Below are 25,031 nucleotides of genomic sequence, written 5' to 3' on the forward strand. Positions count from 1 at the left end.
GAGAAAGGACTTTGCAAAGGAGGAGAATGTCTTGACTCTGGGTGCTTGGGAATGTGGAGGTTGCCCTCTTCATAAGGGTGCTTGTCTTTGTCAGTTGTTAGCAGTGTCATAGACACTGGTTTCCAATGACCCCAGACTCTCTTCAGCTGGTACATGCCCAGTGATCAGTCTTGATGATGGCAGTTTCCACTAATCATCAGCATTAGTCTACTAGGATGACTAGGAACCTGGAAACTGGATCTTGAATACTGACTCTCCCTCTTTTGTAGCTTTGGGTCCTTGCTCAAGTAATTTTTCCTTTTCAGCCTCAGTCTCCTCATCTGGAAAATGGGCTGCTGAGACTTGCACACCCGACTCACAGGGGAATTATGGGGCAAGCTTTTTGGACACTGCAGTCAGAGCAGAGACAGAAACATAATTTTCTTTTTTTTTTTTTTTTTTTTTTTTTTGCAAAGCAATGGGATAAGTGACTTGCCTGAGGTCACACAGCTAGGTAATTATGAAGAGTCTGAGGCCAAGGGGGGTCCAGGTGGCATAGTGGATAAAGCACCGGCCCTGAAGTCAGGAGTACCTGGGTTCAAATCCTGTCTCAGACACTTCATAATTACCTAGCTGTGTGGCCTTGAGCAAGCCACTTATCCCCATTTGCCTTTGCAAAAACCTTAAAAAAAAAAAGAGTCTGAGGCCAGATTTGAATGCAGGCCTTCCTGACTCCAGGGCTCATGCTTTATCCACAGCACAACCTAACTGCCCCCAGAATCATCATTTTCAACCTTTTCTCATCTAAGGGCAGGGTAGCTGGCAGCTAGTCCTGGGAACATATCTCCAGGCTCATATGAGCTGTTGTAAACCAAGCTGTGGCTTGTTTTTGTGTTATCTATTTACCTTGCCTCTTAATCATCATTCGCATTCTTAAGAGCCCTTTCCTTAAAGTCTGTAGAGCAGTTAGGCAATGCAAGTATTGCCATATTAAAGATCAGAAGATTGAGACCCAAAAGGGTAAAATAACTGGAGGTGGTTGAGGTTAGAACTAGAATGAACTTAAGATACAATCTAGTTCATTATAGTCCTAGGACCCCAAGAGCCTTTCATGGGGAGAGCTTCCTCAAGGTCAAAGTGATCTTCATAATTATATTATATCTTAATTTTTAATATGGTTAATCCTGATGACTATAACCCACATAAACAAAAGAACTTGAGGAGTCCTCAATTTTTAAGTATGTAAAGGAGTCAGTCTTAAGCCCCAAAACTTTGAGAGCCACTTATCTCATCCAACTATGTCATTTTACAGATGTGGGACATGGGGTGTAGAGTGATTCTTTCAATCCCCTTTCACTCCCCTAGTTTTCAGTCCCTGACCCTGATCAGATGAGGCAAGGCTGGAGCTAAGAACGAATCCTCCAAAAATGTTCCAGGTTGTTCATCTGTGCTCCTGGCCCTGTAGCTTATCACTATCTCCCAAAGGTAGATGGATCTTACCCAGGGGCACCTAGATAAAATGATTGAGCCTTGGTCTCTAGGCCCTAAATCCAGGATTTTCCATATCTCTCTAATGCTGAGAGCTATACTCCAGTTGTAAGCTAAGGGATCTAGCCTAGGTACTTCAGGGAGTCTGGGCCATACTATTTGGTCTTTGCTCTTACCAACTCTCTAGGTTTCACCTGTCCTGTACCTCAGGCTCCATAAATGATAATAGTAATAAGAGTTAATTCTCAGTCAGGGCCGGGGAGCATGGGGTAGACATGTCAATGAAAACCAAGCAGCTTCTGCCAGATCAAAGGTTTTTCCTGCTTATTCTTCCCCTCCCCTCCCTCTGGGAGGGAGAAAGATATCTAGGGTTATCCCAGTAATTCCAGTCCATTCTCATCTTCTCTAGCAGGGACCTCATTACTTCTGTGAGTGGTTTGGATGGCAGGACCCGGGTCTATCTGAATCTCAGCCAAGGGTCAACTTATGCTTGTAGCAATTGAGAGCTGATTGTGGAGGTCACTGGGTAATAGGATCTGGAGCCAGAAGGGACCCATCCCTTTGTAACCTGGGAACTGTGGAATGACATCTTGACCATAGGACCCATGAGGAACTAGAAAAAGCAAAAATAATGCAGAGAACAGTAAGTGGAATTTCAAAGGGCCCTTCCTACTTAGACATGAGTTTGTGATTCCCCAGTTGTTCAGCTAAGACTAAGGTTTCTATTCATTGGCCTGGATCGGGGCAGTGTGGTCCAGTGGTTGTTTTAGTTAGAGGAGACCCATCATCTGCAGGGGGGTGCACCCTTCAGGGAAGGGAGGCTGGATTAGCACATTCCACATCAGGCTACTAATTTACTGTGTTTCCAGTAGTTTTGGAAGTTCCAGTCATTGAAGTATGTGGGGGCTTGAAGCAGGTAGGTGGGATGGAAAAGGTTGGGGGGGGAAAGCATAGCAACAGATCATGTATTAGCAACCTACTTTCACACTTTAATTAAGGCAGATGTGGGAGTCTGTAAAATGCCTCTGTCAAAGCCCAAGTGGTTTGGAGCATGAACTGGTCTCCTTGGTGGCTGTAGAGATTGGGTGACAAGTGAGATGGGAGACCTGAGCTCCTGCCTCTGCCACTCACTCACCATGTGACCTCAGGGGAAGGCACTTCTCCCTGCCAGGCCTCCTCCTGTAAAATGAGGATCCATAGCCTACCTGTCTGAAGTTGAGAGACTTGCCCACATAATCTCTTAAAATCATTTCCAGCTCTAAACTATATAATATTGAGTAGAAAGAGTATTCCAAACTAGGAGTCAAAAGATCAGAAAGTGAGTTCCACCTGAATGGCTGTGTGGCTTCTAGCAACACCTGTTTTTCTGAGCCTCAGATTCCTGATTTGTAAAATAAACAAACGCAGGCAGAGCTATTGTGGAAAAAAGAAATCTCAATCTGTATGAAAATCACAGGGTTGGCCAACACTTGTATGGAATGTGATGGCTATCTCTTTGCTACTGCCTTGTTGCACTTCAAGTTTTTAAGGAGAATAAATAGGGAAAACAAAGCATTGCTTAACAAACAGAAGGAGGTGAAGGGGGTGTGAGGACAGAATCTTAAGTGAAGAAGGGGAAAATTGATCAGTGTTTGAAGGCTGAAGAGTGAAAGAATGTTACAGAGAGGAGAAAGAGGGAAAAAGACTGTTGGAACTATGAAACACAGATGAGATTATTTCAGGAGAGCAGGGAGCTAGGCAACTAGCTCAGGAAGACCTGAGTTTGAGTCCAGTAGTAAGAGTCAGAGGCAGGTGGCAAAGAGTTGTGGTTTACATCCATCCACCCACCCATCAATCTAATTCAAAGGACTTTAAATTCTAAAGGATAGGGAAGGGAGAAATTATGCTTCCAATCACCTATCAATGAAGCAATCTCATTCAAAGGATAAGAAAGGATTGAAAATCTGTGGTCTTGGGGCAGTGGATAGAGCACTGGCCCTGGATTCAGAAGGACCTAAGTTCAAGTCTAGCCTCAGATACTTGCCACTTACTAGCTGTGTGACCTTGGGCAAGTCACTTCATCCCATTGCCTCACCAAAACAAATAACCAACCAACAAAAATAATGAAAAGTCATTGATATATTGAGAAGGGCAGATAGGTTGGCAAGTGGACTGAGGAATTCATCATAGAAGGACTCAGGGAAGAGTAATTATTAGGCCAATGTCCTTATCCTTTGTTATGCAGACTAGATTGTTTTAGTCAAGTTATCAGTGAAAAGAGTCCCTCTGTAAATATTATGTGTTAGGTTAAATCTAATGGAGGAACCAACCATAACATTTGTTTAAAAGAGTAGGCTCATCCAGTCTCCATGATGCCTATGAGGTCAAATCTGCCTCCTTGTGTTAAAGGACTGGTCAAATCTGCCTCCTTGTGTTAAAGGACTCTAGTTTCTTTTACTTGTTAGAATATTTGGTGATAGACATAGGAAGCCATGGACTTTACTTCCTATGAAACTCTGGGTGTCTTTTTTAAAATTAAATATTTTATTTTGAGTTTTACAATTTTTCCCCCAATCTTTCTTCCCTCCCCCACCACAGAAAGCAATGTCAGTCTTTACTTTGTTTCCATGTTGTAGATTGATCCAAATTGAGTGTGATGAGAGAGGAATCATATCCTTAAGGAAGAAACAAAAAGTACAAGAGATAACAAGATCAGACAATAAGATACCTAGTTCTTTATCTGGATACAGATGGTATTCTGCATTGCAGACAGCCTAAAATTGTCCCTGGTTGTTGCACTGATGGAACGAACAAGTCCATCAAGGTTGAACATCACCCCCATGTTGCTGTTAGGGTGTACAGTGTTTTTCTGGTTCTGCTCATCTCACTCAGCATCAGTTCATGCAAATCCCTCCAGGCTTCCCTGAATTCCCATCCCTCCTGGTTTCTAACAGAACATTAGTGTTCCATGACATACATATACCACAGTTTGCTAAGCCATTCCCCAATTGAAGAACATTTCCTTGATTTCCAATTCTTTGCCACCACAAACAGGGCTCCTATGAATATTTTTGTACAAGTGATGTTTTTGCCCCTTTTTTTTTTATCATCTCTTCAGGGTATAGACCCAGTAGTGATATTGCTGGGTCAAAGGGTATGCTCATTTTTGTTGCCCTTTGGGGGTAGTTCCAAATTTCTCTCCAGAAAGGTTGGATGACCTCACAGCTCCACCAACAGTGTAATAGTGCCCCAGATTTCCCACAACCCTTCCAACAATGATCATTATCCTTTCTGGATAAGCTCTCTGAGAGGTGTGAGGTAGTACCTCAGAGAAGCTTTAATTTGCATTTCTCTAATAAGTAATGATTTAGAGCAATTTTTCATATGACTGGATTGCTTTGATCTCTTCATCTGTAAATTGCCTTTGCATATCCTTTGACCATTTGTCTACTGGGGAATGGCTTTTTTTTTTTTTAAATATGACTCAGTTCTCTGTATATTTTAGAAATGAGTCCTTTGTCAGAAATATTAGTTGTAAAGATTGTTTCCCAATTTACTACATTTCTTTTGATCTTGGTTACAGTGGTTTTGTCTACACAAAAGTTTTTTAATTTAATGTAATCAAAGTCATCTAGTTTGTTTTTGGTGATGTTCTTCATCTCTTCCTTAGTCACAAACTGCTTCCCTTTCCATCTGACAGGTAAACTAGTCCTTGATCTTCTAATTGTTTTTTTATGTCTAAATTCTGTATCCATTTGTATCTTATCTTGGAATAGGGTGTGAGGTGTTGGTCTAATCTAAGTTTCTTCCATACTAACTTCCAATTTTCCCAGCAGTTTTTATCAAAGAGAGAGTTTTTATCCCAATAGCTGAACTCTTTGGGTTTATCAAACAGCAGATTACTATAATCTTTTCCTGCTATTGCACCTAGACTATTCCACTGGTCAATCACTCTATTTCTTAGCCAGTACCAGAGTTTTGGTGACTGATGTTTCATAATATAATTTTATAGTGGGTAGGGCTAAGCCCCCTTCTTTTGCACTTTTTTTTCATTGAATTCCTGGAAATTCTTGACTTTTTATTTCTCCATATGAATTTACTTACAATTTTTTCTAATTCATTAAAGTAAGTTTTTGGAATTTTGATTGGTAGGGCACTAAACAGGTAGTTTAGTTTTGGTAGAATTGTCAATTTTATTATATTAGCTCTACCTATCTATGAACAGTTGATGTTTGCCCAGTTATTTAAATCTGATTTAATTTGTGTGAGAAGTGTTTTATAACTGTTTTCAAAAAGTTTCTGAGTCTGCCTTGGCAAATAGACTCCCAGGTATTTTATATTGTCTGAGGTTACTTTGAATGGGATTTCTCTTTCTAACCTCTGGGTGTCTTAACAGCTCTTCTTCCATCATTTTCCCTCTTCTTTTCAATAGTCTCCAGTTTGGTGGATATTCAAAGGTAATTTTCTCTCCTTCCTCAACCTCTGAATCAGATTGTTTAGTTGATGTGTAGATGGAGGGCTACTATCTCTCTTTTTTTAAATTTTAAAGCCCTTTGGATTAAATTGGTGGATGTATGGATGCCATCTCCCCTTTCCTCCTGCCTCCAACCCTTACTTTTAGATTCAAACTCAGGCCATAGGTCTATGCATCCCCCTTTCTTTGACCCACCTTTTTATTGGATTAGTAGTCAATAAGATTTGAGTTAATATCTTACCTTTGATATTTATTCCCTGTGTAACCCTAGGCAAATCACTTCAACTTTTTGGGACTCACTTTCTTGAGAGAGAAAGGGGGTGGGGAGAGAGAGAGAGAGAGAGAGAGAGAGAGAGAGAGAGAGAGAGAGAGAGAGACAAAGAGAGATTCATTTTGGTAGGTGTGGAGGTTTCTGTCAAACTGGGGGAAATCCTCTAGAGAAAAACAGGAACCTTTTGTAGAATGTGTCTCAGTTTCTTCCTTGGTAAAATGAGGGGATTTAATGAGATAATGTCTGTCTATGACAAGTGTTTAAGTCACATTTTAGGTGCACAAATCTCTGGATCTTAGGATTGAATCCCAGACTGGGGCTACTCATACAACACCATCTACCTTACCCACATGGATTCATATAGTGCTTTAAGATTGCAAAACTCTTTTTTTTACAAGGCAATGGGGTTAAGTGGCTTGCCCAAGGCCACACAGCTAGGTAATTATTAAGTGTCTGAGGCCGGATTTGAACTCAGGTACTCCTGACTTCAGGGCTGGTGCTCTATCCACTGTGCCACCTAGTCACCCCAAGATTGCAAAACTCTTTATGAACATTATATAATTTTTAACCTCATAGTTTCCATGGAGGGTAGGTAGGTACTGTTGCTACTTTCATTTTACAGATGGGGAGTCTGAGTCTAGGAGAGCAAAGTAACTTGTCTGGGGCTGCATGGCTAGTAAATATCTGAGATGGAATTAGAATTCAGGGCTCCCTAAGTCAAGGGAAGTGTACCATTCAGTGAGCCATGTGGATGCCTCTAGTTAGGCAAAGGTCTGGTGCAGGAGCTAGCCCAGCCTACTCCCCACCAAACCTCAGGATACTGAGGCCAGCGAGCTAGAGGCTCTCTGGCCTACCAGTAGTGACTGACATTTTTGCCATCTTTGATTCTCTGTCCTCTGCATCTTATTAAACTGAAGCAGCCCCTCCCCAAGCCACATGAAGACTCATATGACCCGATAGACTCAGTGCTTGAAAGAAATTAGGTCAAGTCTTAAAGAAACCATTACCTAATTCTGTTCAGTGGCTTTCCATCTACCTAGGATTGCAGACCACTCATTCTCAGCTGAGCTTCCCCTCCTCCCCCTTAAGGTTGTAGAATGCTTTCCCATCCATAGGATTAAGGAACATTATATCTAGAAGGGAATTTAAAACATAGAATTAATGTTAGAGCTGGAAGGGCCTTAGAACCTAAAATAGAATTTTGGGGCTAGTGTATAGAATACAGAACACAGAAGGTCAGAACTGGAAAGGTCTTTAGAAATCATTTAGTTCAACCCTCTAATGTATAGGAGGAAATCCCAGGGAAAGTGACTTGCTTGAAATTTCACTGGTAGTGATCAGCACCTCTGGGGTTCATTATCTCCCATGTTTCTTCTCAGTTTTCTTGAGATGTAGGCTGGATCAGATTTATTCTCCCCATTTTGTGGATGGAGAAAAGTAAGGTCAGAAAGGAAAGTGATTTTTCTCAAGTTCCCAGAATCCTTGAATGAGCACTGGAAAGAACAGAAGAGGCCAAACAGACCAAACCCTGCCTGACGCAGAATCCTCATTCTCAGAACCTGTGCTTGAAGTCAGTCCTTCAGGGAGGGAAAACCTACCACCTCTCCACTCATAATAGTTTTCATTGAGCCTCTTTAAGAGGCTGTTTTAGTTCTGTCCTTGGGAGCCAAGCAAGGCATGTCTAGTCAGTCCTTTTTCTTTCCAGTGACCCATCAGTAGCAGAAGAAAGTTCTCTTGAACCCCAGGTCCTAATGATTCTAGATTTTAAGCAAGAAGGAACTAGAAGTCATCTGGTCTAACCCCTTCATTTTGTGAACGTATAAACTGAGATCTAGAGAGAGAGGTCCAAATGATGTGCTTAGTTTCACACCTGGAAAAGGCAGCTGTCAGTTGGCCAACAAAGATTTATTCAGGGCCTACTATGAGCTTAGAACACTTGAGATATCATCACCAATATATATATATATATATATATATTATATTATTAATTATATTACATAATATCATTACATTATTAATCATACATATATGTGTATATGTAAATCACCTGAGTGATAATCACCAGGGATACAAAGAAAGGTAAAAGACAGCCCCTACCCTCCTAGAGCTCACAATCTAGTGGTGGTAGTGACAGTAGTGGTGGGGCAACATACAAATAATTCTGAATAGCCAAGCTATATACAGGATGAATTGGAAATAACCAAGAGAGGGACTGCCCTAGAATTAAGAGGAATGGGAAAGGCTTTCTATAGGAAGTATCAATTGAAGAAAGCCAGGAACAAAGATAAGGGAGGAGAAGGTTTCAGGTTTAGGGAACAACCAGTGAAAATTCCTAGAGTCAGGATATGGGGGTTTTGTTTGAGGGAATAGCAAGGAGACCCATGTCATGGGGAGAAGAGAAAAGTATAAGAAAACTGTAAAGGTAGGGGAAGTGTAAGCTAGGTTAAGAAGAGTTTGGAATGCTAAACCCAGGATTTGTTATTAGATTCTATAGGTGTTAGGGAGTCACTGGAATTTATTGAGGTAGGGATAACGGGATGATTCAGTTGAACCTGTACTTTATGGGAAAATCACTTTGGTGGCTGAATGGATGATGGATTGGGGTGCTATATGAGGCAGGGAGAATCACTAAAAGCTATTTTAATAGTCCAGAAATGAGAGAGTGAGATGATGAGGGCCTGCACGAGAGTGAGGTAGTGTCAGAGGTGAGGAGAGGGCATATTTGAGAGATATTTGTTACAAAGGTAAAATTGACAGACCTTGGCAACAAATTGAATATAGGAGACAAGAGAGACACCTAGGTTTGTGAGCCTAGGAGATTAGGAGGATGTCTTTGGTAGTAATAAGGAAGTCAGGATGGGTGTGGGTTTAGGGGAAAAGTTAATAAATAGAGATTTGGCCATGCTGAATTTCAGATATCTATTCAAGATTCAGTCCAAGATGTTCAATAGATAGATGGAAATGCAAGACTAGAGGTCAACAGAGGTTAATTAGGCCAGGATAGGTGGAAATCCTAAATGACCCAACCTCAAAACCACAAATTCAAGTGCTGATTAAGAAAAATGTTTGTCTGCTAGGCTGTCACAGGTTGCCAAGGCTGTCACAAAAAGAAAAAGGTTAAAGAAGTCCAGTTTTCCCCACAGAAACCTTGCCTGTTCTTTCTCCTTAGCCTTTAATGTCAAAAATTTTTCAGTAATAAGGGCCATTAAGAATTCAGCTCCATTCAAAGATAATTTGCTGAGGCCCACTCTAAGGCACTTTACTTGGCGGTGTCCTGACCCCCTAAGTTCATGTAATACACAGGATAGGTACATTTGAGAATCGTTAGGATAGAAGTAGTCATTAAATCCATGGTAACTGATGAGATCAGTAAATCAAGTGGGGTAGATGGAGAAGAAAAGAGGTCAAAAAGGGAGAACAGGGAGGACAAGAAGAGAAAACAGAGCCCTGGAGAACATCATGGTTCTCCCATGTGATCTGGAAGAAGATCCAGGCAAGAAAAAGAAGGAGCTATCAGAGAAACATAAATGGAGAAAGGAGAGGGGGTGTCTTGAAAACTTAAAGAGAAGACATTATGAAAGAGTAGTTATCACATTCAATTTGGATCATTGTATACCATAGAAGCAATGTAAAGACTGGCAAATTGCCTTCTGGGGGGTGGGGGGAGGGAAGTAAGATTAGGGGAAAAATTGTAAAACTCAAATATAAATAAAATCTTAAAAGAAAGAGTAGTGTATTACCTAGATGTGTGGCTTTGGGCAAGCCACTTAACCCCATTTGCCTTGCAACCCCCCCCAAAAAAAAAACCAAAAAAGAGTAGAGTGTGATCAGTAGTGTCAAAGACTATCAGCAGTGTCAAGGAGAATGAGAATGGAGAAAAGACCTTTTGGCAACTAAGAGATAATTGGTAACTTTGGCGGGTTTGGTGGAATGATGAGGTTGGAAATTGGATTGTAGGGAGTTGAGAAGAAAGTGAGAGGAAAGGAAATGGGGGCCTAATGGAGTTGCTAGTGATAGATCAAGGCAGTGTTTTTTTCCAACATTCCTTTTTTCTGTAAGGTTTGTTCCACATTTTTCTCCCGCACTTCCTTCCTCCCTCCCTTCCCTTGACAGAATAATCTGATATTATAACATATACATCTATGTTAAACATATTTCCATATTAGTCATATTGTGAAAGAAAAATCAGAACAAAAAGGGAAAATACATAAAGCATATTTTTAAAATTGAAAATAGTTAAACTTTGCTCTGCAATCAGATTCCATAGTTCCTGGATGGATGGCATCAAGGCAGTATTTTTTGAAGATGAGAGGCATTGGGTGTATTTATAGGCAATAGGGGAAAGAGTCAGTAGAAAGGAAGAAACTGGGGCTTTTAGAAGGGCCTGCCTTAAAATGGTTTGCCTTAGCAAGAAGAACCACCTTCTCTTAGGAGATAGAGGTAGAGAAGTAGATAGTGGGTAAGTGATTTGTATGCAGAGGAGGAAGAGGAGGAGGAGGGAAGAAGAGGAAGCTGTTTCAAAATGGCTTCTTTTTTTTCACTAGGAAATGACGATTTTGAACCCTGGTCATTTGACTCTAAATCCAGGGAGACTGCATCAAGACTGCTGCTAATTGGGTTTATTTGTGGATTCATTATGAGTTCCCTACTAGATTGTGTATTCCATGAAGTCAGGGCCCAGGACTCCCAGGAAAGTGCCTTAGTCAGAGTGGGCCTCAGCAAATTGTCTTTGAATGAAATTGAATTCTTAATGGTCCTTTATTAATGAAAATCCATTATGACATAGAAGCTAAGGAAAGAGAACAAGCCAGGCTTTTGTGGGGAAAATGGTCCTTTCTTTTTTTTTGTGATCACCTTGGCAGCCTGTGACCTGGAAGACAAACTTTTCTCTTAATCAGCATTTGAATTCATGGTTTGGGGGTTGGGTCATTTAGGAATTCCAACCTGGACCATCCATGTGAATGGGCCTCATTTGCCCCAGGGATCCAGTAGACCTCCCAGACCCTTTCTTAATCCTTACTTCTGAGTTGAGCTCCACTGGAGACCAGTGGACCTCTGTATCATTCACCCTGATGAGAAGTGAGGGCAACAAACAGCTTGGTGTGGGGGTCACAGAGATCATAGCTTTAGAGATTAGCCCTTAACTCTAGAGAGCTCATAGAGGTGAAACCCAACCCCTTCACTTTCCAGAGGAGGACATTGAGGCTCAGGGAGGCCAACAATGATGATAATAACAATGATCATGATGACAGGATTTATAAAGGTCTTTGATATTTGTATAATACTTTACAAATGTCATCTCATGTTTTTCTCACAACAACCCTGGAAGGTAGGAGCTACTGTTATTCCTATTTCACAGATGAGAAATCTGAGGCAAACAGATGGTTTGTGACTTGTCCAGGGTCACACAGCTAATCTGTCTAAGCCTGAATTTGAACTCAGCTCTTCTCAACTCTAAGTCTAACCTCCTATCCACTTTTATCCTGAGCTGCCTCAAGTTGATGTTAGAGAATGTAGGGGTGGGAGTGTACCCCAACCCTCAAAATCAAGTACTTCTTGCTGGAGTTATGAATTGGAGAAATCTAGTATTTGAGTCTTATTTAATGACCCCTCCCCTCCCCATTCTCCTTCTTTCCTTCCTCCTCATCTACCCTCCTCACTCCCTTCCTTCTTTCTCTCTCTCTCTGTATCTCTTTCTCCCCTTCTCTCCCTCCATTCAGATCTGAACAGGACTTTTGTTATCATTTGAAATAGATTTTTTTGGTACAACTTTTTTTTGGTGTTATGTGTTATTGTTGGGTTTTTTTTTGGCAAGGCAATGGGGTTAAGCGACTTGCCCAAGGTCACACTGCTAGTAAATATCAACTCAGGTCCTCCTGACTCCAGGGCTGGTGATCTATCCACTGTGTCATCTAACTGCCCCAGTGCAACTTCTTAATGAATTGAAATCTCCTATTGCATCATCTGTCTGAGGTTTACTCTGGATATACCTCAGGTACTTTAATATTACAATTCCGTTCAGTTGAACAGTAATTCATTCACCCAATTGTCAGTATAGACCAGTGGTATCAAACTCAATTAGAAATGGGGATTGTTCAACTGTAGGGTAGGATCCCTTAAGCTGCACATTGACTTAGAAAACCAAATATTAACATTATCTATATCCTATTGCGTTATTTATTGGAGTCAATATTTCCCAATGCCATTTGAATCTGGTTTGGGCTGCACTGGGGAGTGTCTGACCATTTTCCTACTGAGTGATTGACACCTCTGTGCTTGAAAAATCTTGGGACTTAGAAGAATCACCAGAAATGTTATCTGTCATCCAACTCTATTTTCAAAGGAAGGAACTAAGATCTAGAAAAGGAAAGGGACTTGCCCAAGGTCACACAGATACCAGAATTTGAACCTACATCTTACTCAACCACAGCAGTTTCCCCAGTGCCCCATGCTGTGTCTTGTCATCTTTCCCATACAATCTCCCTGACTTTCTTCTCCCTATCCTCCCAAACCATCCAGGCTAATCACCTTGGAATAACTGGCCACTTTGCCCTCCCCTGCATTCTCTGTAGTCTTATCACATGCTAAGTCTTGGGCCTCCTCTCCCATTTCAGGTCTGCCCATACTCTTCACCACTAGAACTCATCTCTTTGGACATGGACCACTGTAATGGTCTCCTAATTGGTTTCCTTGCCTACTTGCTCCAGATAGATCTACAATGTGTCCTGTACTACATGTAGTTCACATCAGTTCCCTCTCCAGTGGATCCTGAAATTTTAGTTCTCTATAATTTGGTTGCAACTGACCTTTACAGGCTTAACTTGGAATATTCCCTTTAGTGTTCCAGTCAAATCAGCTTACTCACTGATCCCCACACATTCCTACACTTTAACCCTACACCTCAGTGCCTTGTCTCATTTGGGTCTCAAACACTTACTACCTTGATTGGCAGCTGCTAAAAACCTACTCATCCTTCAAGACTCAGGTGAGATGTCACCATTTCTATGAGCTCCTTCCTTGATCCAATTCCACCTATTCTCTACTGCTACTGATCTTTCCAATTCTCAATACTTTGATAGATTTTGGATCTCATCAAGATGGGGAGCCCCTCCAGTGGTACAGATTACATACCTTCCTATATACTTGCTTTTGTTGTTGTTAAGTCATTTCACTTGCATCTGACTCTTTGTGATCTCATTTCAGTAGCTCTGCCAGAGCTACTTAAATGGTTTGCCATTTCCTTCTCCAACTCATTTTTCAGATGAGGAAACTGAGGCAAACAGGACAAAGTGACTTGCCCAGGGTCATACAACTAGTATATGTCTGAAGCTGAATTTGAACTTAAGGAAGATGAGTCTTCCTGACTTCAGGCCTCAAACTTTATCCCCTGTAGTGCCACCTAATAGTTCCTTCCCTGCTAATCTTATCCATGTCTTTTGGGGTCTTTTAACATTGCATGGGTACTGGGGTAGTATATCAGTTGCCCATCTCTCTTTCCCTGCATGAGTGACCTTCCTCCTTTTCTTGTTCTACATTTCTCTGGTGATATTTTGATATTACTCCTCTACCTTAATTCATCTTTAGGACTATAATGCATCCCACTTGTCCCTATTCTGTGTCATCCTATTGCCCACTTTAATTTTTAGAAGACTGCTATTCCATGTCTCTTGAGGCAATAGTTTCTTTAGAGGAAAAGGGCTTTTATGAAGCAGATTTTGGCTCCCTGGAGAATCTTGGGATCATTAAGAACCCTACACATTATCCAACCTTGATCCCATTCATCCATGTGCAGTGCCTGTCCAAGATGACACAGAATTGAAAAACAGCCATCTAGACAACTCATTCAAAAGGAATCCTTACTATAACATACACAACAGATGGTCAGTGTGGGTTCAAAATTGTCCAACTTGTAATTTAAAAAAAAACTGAGACAGAGTTCTGAGTCACTGGCACTTTATTAGAGGGCCTATGGGTCCCTCTAATAAAGTGGACCTGAAATCTACCTCATTATCTGAGATGCCCCCCTTAAAGCAAACTAAAAATGTGAAATCTCATTGGTTGATAGATCTTACCCTTGACCCTCTAGGAGGGCCTATACAAAATACAGATTCCCATTGGTTGACAAGTCTATGAGCAGACCTTGACAGACCTATTTGACCAAACTGATGAGCAGACCCCATGGGCTGGGCTTATAAATGGATATCAGAACATTCACATGGGTCAATAGCAGTGTCACTTAATGGTCATCTCTGCCATTACTAGCCTTGGTTACCATAAGAAGGAAAAACAGGAGTGGAGGGCCTCTAGCTAGCTTCCTATGATTAAGCAAGTGAACTTAGAATCTGCACTTCACAGATGTGGGGACCTAATTTACAGAACTTAAAATCAATACTCCATGGAATCATGTCAAACTGATTAATACTGATTGGAATAAAATAGGGGTATAATTAATCATCAATCACATTTGCCCTTTTAATCCAAAGAAAGCCTAGTTCCATCAGCCAACTTCTGCTTGAAGAACTCCAAGGATGGGGAGTTCACTACCTCTTGAAGCATCCCATAGAACTCTGGGATAGCTCTCATAGTTAGGAAATTTTCAACATGTAATTGGTCTTTTTGCAACTTCCTTCTCAACCCTCCCCTTGTTCCTGGTTCTACCCTCTAGGACAAGTGGAACAAGGCCCACCCCTCCTCCACACAACAGCACATCATATCTCATGTGTCTTCTCTTATTTTGGTTAAACAAGCCCAATTTCTTCAGCTGATCCTTACCAGGCATGAACTTAAAGTCCTTCCCCATCCCAGTTGCCTTCTTCTGCTGCCTCTCCAGCTGATCAGAGTCCTTTTAAAAGCCTGGTGACCAGAACTGAACACTCTTATCCTCTAGAAGAGATCTGAGAAGGGTAGAGGACATGGGGCTTAATCCCTCTTCCTAGAAGCTCTGCCCCAACCCTTTTTTTCCTGTGTTAATGTTTTTCTTTTAAGAAAGATTTTATTTATTTTGAGTTTTACAATTTTTCCCCTAATCTTGCTTCACCCCCACAGAAGGCAGTGTGTTAGTCTTTACATTGTTTCCATGTTATACAGTGATCTAAGTTGAATGTGATAAGAAAGAAATATCCTTAAGGAAGAAAAATAAAGTATAAGAGATAGTAAAATAATATAATAAGATAATAGATAATAGTTTTTTTTTTAAATTAAAGGTAATAGTCTTTGGACTTTGGTCAAACTCCACAATTGTTTCTCTGGATACAGATGGTATTCTCCATCGCAGATACCCCAGAATTGTGCCTGATTGTTGCACTAATGGAATGAGCAAGTCCACTAAGGTTGATCATCACCCCCATGTTGCTGTTAGGGTGTACAATGTTCTTCTGGTTCTACTCATCTCGCTCAGCATCAGTTCATGCCAATCCTTCCAGGCTTCCCTGAATTCCCATCCCTCCTGGTTTCCAATAAAAAAATAGTGTTCCATTACATACATATACCCCAGTTTATTAAACCATTCCCCAATTGAAGGACATTCCCTCATTTTCCAATTCTTTGCCACCACAAACAGGGCTGCTATGGATATTTTTGTACAAGTGATGTTTTTACTCTTTTTCATCATCTCTTCAAGGTATAGACCCAGTAGTGGTATTGCTGGATCAATGGGTATGCACATTTTTGTTCCCCTTTGGACGCAGTACCAAATTGCTCTCCAGAAAGGTGGGATGGATGATTCACAGCTCCACCAACAATGCAATAGTGTCCCAGATTTCCCACAACCCTCCCAACAATGATCATTGTCCTTTCTGTTCATATTGGCCAGTCTGAGCAGTGTGAGGTGGTACCTCAGAGAAGCTTTAATTTGCATTTCTCTAATAAGTAATGATTTAGAACAATTTTTCATATGGCTGTGGATTGCTTTGATCTCATCTGTAAATTGCCTTTGCATATCCTTTGGCCATTTGTCAATTGGGAAATGGCTTTTTTTTTTAAATTTGACTCAGTTCTTTATATATTTTAGAAATGAGTCCTTTTTTCAGAAACATTAGGTGTAAAGATTGTTTCCCAGTTTACTACATTTCTTTTGATCTTGGTTACAGTGGTTTTGTCTACACAAAAGTTTTTTAATTTAATGTAATCAAAATCATCTAGTTTGTTTTTAGTGATGTTCTCCATCTCTTCCTTAGTCATAAACTGCTTCCCTTTCCATACATGTGACAGGTAATGTATTCCTTGATCTTCTAGTTTACTTATAGTGTTGATATTTTTATGTCTAAATCCTGTATCCATTTGGATCTTATCTTGGTGTAGGGTGTGAGGTGTTGGTCTAATCTAAGTTTCTTCCATACTAACTTCTAATTTTCCCAGCAATTTTTATCCCAATAGCTGGACTCTTTGGGTTTATCAAACAGCAGATTACTATAATCGTTTCCTGCTATTGCACCTAGTCTATTCCACTGGTGCACCACTATTTCTTAGCCCATACCAGACAGTTTTGATGACTGATACTTTATAATATAATTTTAGAACAGGTAGGGCTAAGCCCCTTTCTTTTGCACTTTTTTTTCATTGAATCTCTGGAAATTCTTGACATTTTATTTCTCCATATGAATTTACTTATGACTTTTTCTAACTCATTAAAGTATTTTTTTTTAATTTTGATTGGTAGGGCACTAAAAGGTAGTTAATTTTGGTAGAATTGTCATTTTTATTATATTAGCTCTACCTATCCATGAGCAGTTGATGTTCGTCCAGTTATTTAAATCTGATTTAACTTGTGTGAGAAGTGTTTTATAATTGTTTTTAAAAAATTTCTGAGTCTGCCTTGGCAAATAGACTCCCAGGCATTTTATATTGTTTGAAGTTACTTTGAATGGGATTTCTCTTTCTAGCTCTTCCTGCTGTATCTTGCTAGTCATATATAGAGAAGTTGAGGATTTATGAGGCCTTATTTTATATCCTGCAACTTTGCTGAAGTTGCTAATTGTTTCCAGTAGTTTTCTGGATGATTTCTTGGGATTTTCTAGGTACACCATCATGCCATCTGCAGAGTGAGAGTTTTGTCTCTTCCTTCCCAATTCTAATTCAATTTCTTTTTCTTCTCTAATTGCTGAAGCTAACATTTCTAATATTGAATAGTAGTGGTGATAATGGGCACCCTTGTTTCAGCCCTGATCTTACTGAATTTCATTTTTTTTTAGGTTTATGCAAGGCAATGGGGTTAAGTGGCTTGCCCAAGGCCACACAGCTAGGTAATTATTAAGTGTCTGAGACCAGATTTGAACTCAGGTACTCCTGACTCTAGGGCCAGTGCTCTATCCACTGTGCTACCTAGCCGTCCCCTGAATTTCATTTTTAACAGATTCAGCTCATTGCTTCTCCAACCTCTCATTATCCTCATGGATCCTCCTTCTGACATCTACTGTGTTGGCTCTCCCTCCCAACTGTGTGTCATATGCAAATGTCTGCCATTATCCCAGTCATGGATAATACTATTAAACAGTACAGGGTCAAGCACAGATCTGTGGGGTACTCAACTGCAGACCTCTTATCACCTTGAGATGAAACTGTTAATAATTCCTCTGTGAGTTTGACCATCCAGCCATTATGGATTCTATTTTTTTTTTGCATCTTTACATAAGAATAATATGAGTACTTTTTCAAAAGCTTTGCTAAAATCTAGGTAAATGACATCTCTAGCCTTCCCCTCATCTACCAGCTTAGTAATCTTGTCAAGGGAAATACCTGGCATGATTATTCTAATGAAGCTAAATTGGTTCATTGTAAAAAGTGCTTCCTTTCTTTACTCATCTTTTCTAGAATTATCCTAGGAATCAAAGTCAAGCTCACCGGCCTATAGTTTTTTTGAAATTCAGGACAACATATGTTCTCCAATCTTGTGAGCTCTCTGGTTTCCCATGAGCTTTCAAATATAGGTGACCATGGTTCAGCCATTCCATCTGCCAGATGAATTGAGTTCATGTGTACCAGCTTGTCCAGTAGGAGATCTCTTACTGACTCCTTCCTTATTTTGGCTATCACCTATCCATTAGTCATTTTTGTTGGTGTTTCTGCTGGCAAAGTCATTTTCCTTTGTCCATGTCAGTTAATGTCTCATTTTTTTCTCACTAGTCCATCATTTCTCTGCTAAGGGTTAGGAAACCTAGAGTCATTATTGGCCAGTTTATAAAGGAGTTCTCTAGTCTCACAGTTGATTTGCTTAATGTCATTGTAGAAATTTTTCACTTGGTTCTACTTCATTCTGCATCAGTTAATAGAATTTCCCAGATTTCTCCCAATCCACTTTTAGGAAACAATAATACTCTATTACATTCATATATATGTATACGTATACATATACATATATATATACACACATATATATATATATATATATATATATATATATATATATATCCAAATTTGTTTGACCCTTCCCCAATGCTGAACATCTACTTTGCTTCTAGTTCTTTGCTACTACTAAAAATGTTGCTATACATATTTTTGTACTTAGAGGACCTTTCCCTCTTTCTTTGATCTTTTTGTAATGTAGTCTAGTACTGGCATCACTAGGTCAATGGGAATGTACTAAACTGTTTAGTGTTTTGGGAGGCATAGATCCAAGTTGGTCTATAAACTACATTTGTGTGCCTCTCCTTCCACATCCCCTCCAACAATTGTCATTTTCCATTTTTTGGTCTTTGTCAAACTGATATCCACATTCTCAAGTTTTTTTAGTTCCCCTTTCTACTTTCCCAAATCTCCCCATGTCATGGAAGTGACCCAGGGTTGTAAGAGACAGTAGAGCCCAAGCTCAGACAGGTCCTACCAAGTTGGAAAAACTTTGGGTATGAGCCAGTGAGGGCCTGGATGTATGCCTGGTATCCAATGATGACTAGCCTAGCTGAGTTTGAATATGCTTGTCACCAGGCTGGCTGGAAAAAGATGGATTTTCCATCATCATACCTTTCAAAAGCCAAATTACAGAGAGATTGGGAATTGTACTGGCAGAGAGAGTACTAGTGCCTAGGAAATTACCCATCCTTGAAGTATTTTAATGTAGTCTGCAAAATACTTGAGTAGAAAGAGGCTAGTATAGTTCTAAGAAGAGTTTCATTATTAAGGAATGTTAGCCCCAGATCCCCAGCAACTTGGGAAGGGACTGTGCTGATTTAGCATGAGTGGGAAAACCTAGAATAAATAGCGGAAATGACACTAAATCACAAAACAAACAATTCCTTCTCTCAAGTTGCTTATGATTGAATGATCTCTTCCACTTCCTGGACCTCTCACCATCTATCCCCAAGCTCATTTTAAAGAGGAGGAAATAGAGGGATAGAGAAGCCAATTATCAAGTGTCTGAGACAGGATTTGAACCCAGGTACTACTGACTCCAGGGCCAGTGCTTTATTTACCGGGACACCTAGCCTCCCCTCCCATGCATTCTTTTAAAATAGGTCATCCAGGATGCTTTCTTGTAAGGTACACACACTGAGTTTTATTGGGTGGCTGACCTTGAGGATAATTTTACTTTTGACTTTGTCCTTACCTGGAGTTGCTCCTAGAGAATTTCTTAAGCCTATATAATTTATGTCAAGGTTTCTTCAAATGTAGATAAAGGAGTCTCTAGCTCCCATAGAAATACTTGGGGTAACAGATGCATATTAAGTGTAGGACAGCCTTTCTCTTGCCTCATAAACATGTACCTTAAGGTACAGAAAACTCACAGGAGCCTATAAACTGAGACTGAAAATGCATGAAAGACTCACATATGGCATCAGTTGTCCCCAGAAGGGCACTGAATGTGGATAGTGCTATCCAGGTAACATTTTGATATTCTGGTGAAGTCTATCTAGGAAGGAAATGGGAGGACAGTGAAAGTAGAAGGTAATAAAGGTAGACACACACGTGTAGTTTGATTTTCAGTTGACCAATCCTTAGAAGTCAGTAAAAGTCTCTGAAATTCTGAGCAGTATGGTAGCCTTAAGCATATACTCATTAATATGCCTCCAAACAATTGAGTTTAAGGAATGCATTAAATTAATTAAAAACTGCTCTACCCCATTACCTTCTTCCTCCTTATATAAGATCATAGATTTTAGTGTTGAAAGGGACTTGAGAGGTCATCTCACTTAACCTTATTTTCCAGTTGAGGAAACTGAGGTTCAGACAGGTAAAGTGATTTAGCTCCAGGTCACACAGGTAGCAACATAAGCAAGATTGGAGCCTACATCCTTAATTTCAGATCCAATATCCTATAGTTTGCTAACTCTAAATACATCTTTTAGGTCAGATGGAGGCACACTGACTTAGAATTAGGAAGATCCAAGTTCAAGTTCTGCTTCAGACACTTACTAAGCTGAATGACTGGGCAAATCACTTAACAACTCTGCTTGCATTTCTTTATCTGAAAAATGGGAATTATCTATAGCACCTACCTTGGTTTTGCAGTCATGGACAAGTCATGTTTATAATGTCCATCTTATGTAAGGATTTTAACATGCTACAGAAATGAGTTACCTGATAGCTCATGGAGGGTGGGCAGGGGTTGTTGGATTTTTGTCTCTGTGCATGGGCCTGAAGACTGGTGGACTTTAATCAAGCTTTGCTGATTGACTAAAGTCAAACAGCTCCAGGGAAAAAGATTTACTCAATGTTCTCCCTTTATAGAGGATCCCTTTTTCTCCTTTACTCCCTTTCCCCTCAGGTTCCATTGCTTTAGAATCTGGCTGCAATTCAGGATCTGAAGCATCCTAGGTGTGTGACCTTGGGCAGGTCCCTTGGCCTCTCTGGACCTCAGTTTCCCCAGCCCCCAAGCCTATTTCTAAGGGCCCCTTGCCAGCTCTCCCGGTCTGTCCGGTTGGGGGTGGGGGTGAGCTGTCCCAGACGGAAGGCCAGGATGGGATGGGGGGGTGCTCCCCCGCCCGCCTGCTCACCCAGCTCGTGCCTCCTGCTTCCGCCGGCAGCTTGCTCTCTGCCAGTTGGGACTCGGGGCTCGGCAGCAGCAAAGCGGCGGCGGCGGCAGAGGCAGAGACAGAGGCAGCGGCAGAGGAGGCAGCAGTAGTAGCAGCAGCAGCTGCGGTGACCACAAAAGAAGAAAAGGAAGGGACCATGCAGTGGCTGCGGGGTGGCCCCGGAATGGTGAGTGCAGGGAGTTGGGGCTTCCTCCTCCTCTTCCGCTCCCTCCATCCTGCCATCCCTGCATCCGCCAAGGCCGCCAGCGGCCACTGGGGCCATTTTCAGCATCTCGAGGCCCCGGGGAGCTCCGGCCAGGGTTGGCTTAGGGTAGTGGGCGAGCCAGGGCAGGGGGAAGGGGTTCAGGGCCCCAGGGGAGGGCACCTGAGGCACCCCCTCCTCGGCAAGAGGAAGGCAGAATCTTTCATTCCCGACAGCTTTGTCCGGTGCTCCAGAGTAGGAGGCAGAGGGACTTGACCCCCCCCCCATGCCAACGCTGCTACTTCTAGCTGTGTGACCTTGGGCAAGTCACTTCCCCTCTGGGCCTCAACCTCCTCCTCTGCCAAATAAGAGTAATAATCCTTGCCCTCCCCAAACTCCCTGGCTTGTTATGAGCAAAGCCTTGGAGTGCCAAAGGCAGGGGATTTATTGTTATTATAATCAAATGCGGGGGCTGGGCTGGCTGATCACCAAGGTCCTTTCTGCTCTCCATCCTGGAAACTGGTTAGTTGGAAGAGAAAAGGACGGGGAGCTGGCTGCAGTCTCTGGTGTTATGCATTGGTGCAAGGGGGGTCCAAGTGCTTAGAATTTAGGGGATGGGATGCAGAATTAACCCATCCCAGTCTGGCTGAGGTAGTACTAAGTCCAGAACAAAGGGACTCTCCTGGATAAGGAGTAGCCAAGCTGGGCAGCCTCAAGCCCACCACTGATCTTGACCTGAGCCTGGTTTGGTGTCTTAAGGTGTATGGAAGGGAGCCCCAGGCCTGGAATGGGAATTCTCCCACCTCCCACCCCCCACTCCAGCTGGACTCTGAAGAAAAATCACCTGAATTGGGGGATTCAGAAACAACAGAGCCAAAGATAGGAAGATGGGGAGGGGGAGAGGACAGAGATTTCATTCAACTTTTTTCTGAGGGGGAGGTGTTGCCTGTGAATTTGTGCATGTGAATTTGCATATATGTTGGCTTAGAAGCTCATGGGCCATGTGAGAAGGTGAATGCTTGGAAGAGTGGACACAAGAGTGTTCTGTCAGATTGGACTTCACCAACATCCAGCCCTAGCTCTCCACTCATAATCATCACCCCAGACCCTTATTCACTTTCTCCTGGGCTATAGAATGTGCCTCCTATCTCTGCTTCCTCCCCTCCAAAGTTCAATCTCAGTTGCCAGAGATGTTCCTGAAGGGCAGAGCCAATTCTGGCACTGCTGCTCCCAAAATTCCAATGGCTCCCCATTGCCTTCAGGATGAAATACATTTGCCTTGGCTCAGCATTTAAAGCCCTTGCTTTCTGTCTCCAGTTTACTTTTCTTGACTACTTCCACATTACTTCTCTTCCTCTTCATGTACTCTTCACTCCAGCTAAACTAGCCATTTGCTGTTCCCCATATGCTATAGCTCATCTCCCACCTCTATGTCTTTGCCCACATGCCTGAAACACTCCCCTCTGCCTCTAGTTACCCCACAGATTATTTGTGCCAGACTTATAGGAGAGCATTCCAAGCTCATATTTGTCTGATCAGCCACCGACACTCTGTCAGACCATAATATAGTGATGTCATTTTAGTCCTCTTCAAGGAAGGACAACAACCTAACCTAATTACCCCATGATCCCTTCAGGTACCACACCTCCTTCCTTTCATGATCATCCCTTCTCCCCCAGTTCTTAATGCCCCTCCATTATCATAAAATCAAAACTAGAAAGGACCATAGAGGTCATTGAGTTCACCCCCCCATTTAAAAATGAGGAAACTGGGGCTCTGAGAAAATAAATAACTCTCCCAGGGTCCTATAGTTTGTGTGTGTCAGAGGAAGGATTTCAACTTCAGGTTTCTTGACTCCAAATCTAGGGCCCCGTTCCATACAACAGCAAAAAGCAACACTATAGATAATGCTAGATATTATTTTTGCTGGTTATATTATATATTTTTATATTACAACATTATTATTATTATTATATTAGTAGTAGTAGTAGTAGTAGTAGTAGTAGTAGCAGTAGTAGTAGTAGCAGCAGTAGTAGCAGTAGTAGCCGTAGTAGCAGTAATAGTAGTAGTAAGTCTAGTGTGGTGAATAGAGAACTGATCTTGGAGTCAGGCAAACCTGGCTTTAAGTCCTGTTTGTATGATCCTGGACAAGTCACTTAACTTCTCAGTGCTTCAGGCAGCAAGAAGGTGCCTGACCAGGGGAGTGGCAGGTCTGGACCAAGTCTGAGGTGTGTTGGCTTATTTGTGTATGTGGTATTCCATCCATTAGATTACAAGCCCTTCGAGGGCAATTAAGTGTTGAGTGAATGCGTGTATGTGGTTTGAGTGTGTGTGTGTGTGTGTGTGTGTGTGTACTCAAGATGTGTTTCCCTGCACACATGTACATGGAAGTTTATTTTCAGGTGACTTGTTGTTATGGCTTTAAAAGAGTGTGTCCAACCCCCTTGGACCGTGTGATCTTGTGGGTCCAGAGCCAAAGAATCAGGTTCAAATCTCAGCTCTGCTTCTTATTTATCTCTTCTGGAGAATCAGTGGACTGAGATCCCTTCTCAACCTCTTCTAACTTCAAATTCTATGGTCCTTTAGGTGCCATTTGGGAGTGCAGGTGTGGACAGCTACCTGTACAGCCATGTCCAAATGTGTGTGTTGGGGAGGGAGGGGTTCAAGTGCATGTATATGTACGATTACACAGGAGAGGGTCATTGTGTGCAACTTTATTATAAGTGTGTGGTGGCATGTGGGCATGTGACTGCTGGGTGAATGCATGTGTGAAAGAGCCAGCTGGTGCTTTGGCCAGCCCGAGCAGCCTCCAGAAAGCTTCCGGTCCTGGCCTAGGCCACAGCCCTGCCCCTCACTCTCTAGGACCAAGGTGACTAGGATTTGACTTTGAACAAGCAAATCCCTTGTATCCTTGAGGCCTCAGTTTCCTCACCTGCCAAAGGTGGGGCTCCCATAGCTGTTGAATGACTCTTGGGCCATGTGTGCATTGTACAAAGATTATATCACAGTCTCTCCTTCCATGTGTTGTCTCTTCGGTGGCTGGATGGGAAGCTGGTGGCTGGGTCTTGGGGATTTGTACGCATCTGAAACAACTGTGACCTAGGCAGGGCCATTGCAGACTTTGGGCTTCAAAGACCAAAGCAGGACCCAGGCCCTCAGTTCCCCAGGGGCCTTTCATTCCTGAGAGAGAACCTGCCTGGGGTTTACAGAATTGGTGACTGCATTGCAGCCTCTTCTACCTCCCTGTCCTTGACCCGCTGTCATCTGCACTAGTGCCTCCCCTTCGATTGGGCAGTGAGGGATGGCCCATTCACACATCTCAGATTTTATTGTGTCTACCAAGGGGAAACAGAGTGACTGAAGAGGGTCCAGTGGCACTTTGTTAAGAGGACAACTTTGCAATGCAATGGACCATTTAGAGAAAGAACCCTGTATTAAGAGTCATGAAGGAATGGATGGATGAATGAGTGAAAAAAAAAAATTTATCATGTGTTTTGTTGTTGTCCAGTCATGTTTGACTCTCTGTGATCCTGTCTGAGGTTTTCTTGGCAGAGATACTGGAAGGCATTGCTTCTTCCTCCTCCAGTTAATTTTACAGATGAGGAAACTGAGTCCATCAGGGTGAGGTGACTTGCCCAGGGTCACACAGCTAGGAAGTATCTGAGGATGTATTTGAACTCAGGAAAAAGAGTCTTC

At 41.8% G+C, this 25,031-nt stretch overlaps 1 protein-coding gene across 4 annotated transcripts in view; it reads left to right on the top strand.

Annotated features, from left to right (window-relative positions):
* The window catches only part of ARHGEF9 (Cdc42 guanine nucleotide exchange factor 9), a 286,046-nt gene that overhangs the window by 107,989 nt on the left and 153,026 nt on the right, over positions 1-25,031 (top strand). Inside the window, exon 1 of one of the 4 annotated variants that reach the window (XM_074203783.1) lies at positions 8,191-21,320. The exons of the other annotated variants lie outside the window; for them this stretch is intronic. Coding sequence (XP_074059884.1) covers positions 21,084-21,320 — 237 coding nt within the window. The 5' untranslated portion in view covers positions 8,191-21,083. Of the gene's footprint in view, positions 1-8,190; positions 21,321-25,031 lie in introns of those variants that run through there. 4 annotated transcript variants of the gene reach the window in all.

Source organism: Macrotis lagotis, chromosome X, assembly GCF_037893015.1.
Source record: "Macrotis lagotis isolate mMagLag1 chromosome X, bilby.v1.9.chrom.fasta, whole genome shotgun sequence".
NCBI lineage: Eukaryota > Metazoa > Chordata > Mammalia > Peramelemorphia > Peramelidae > Macrotis > Macrotis lagotis.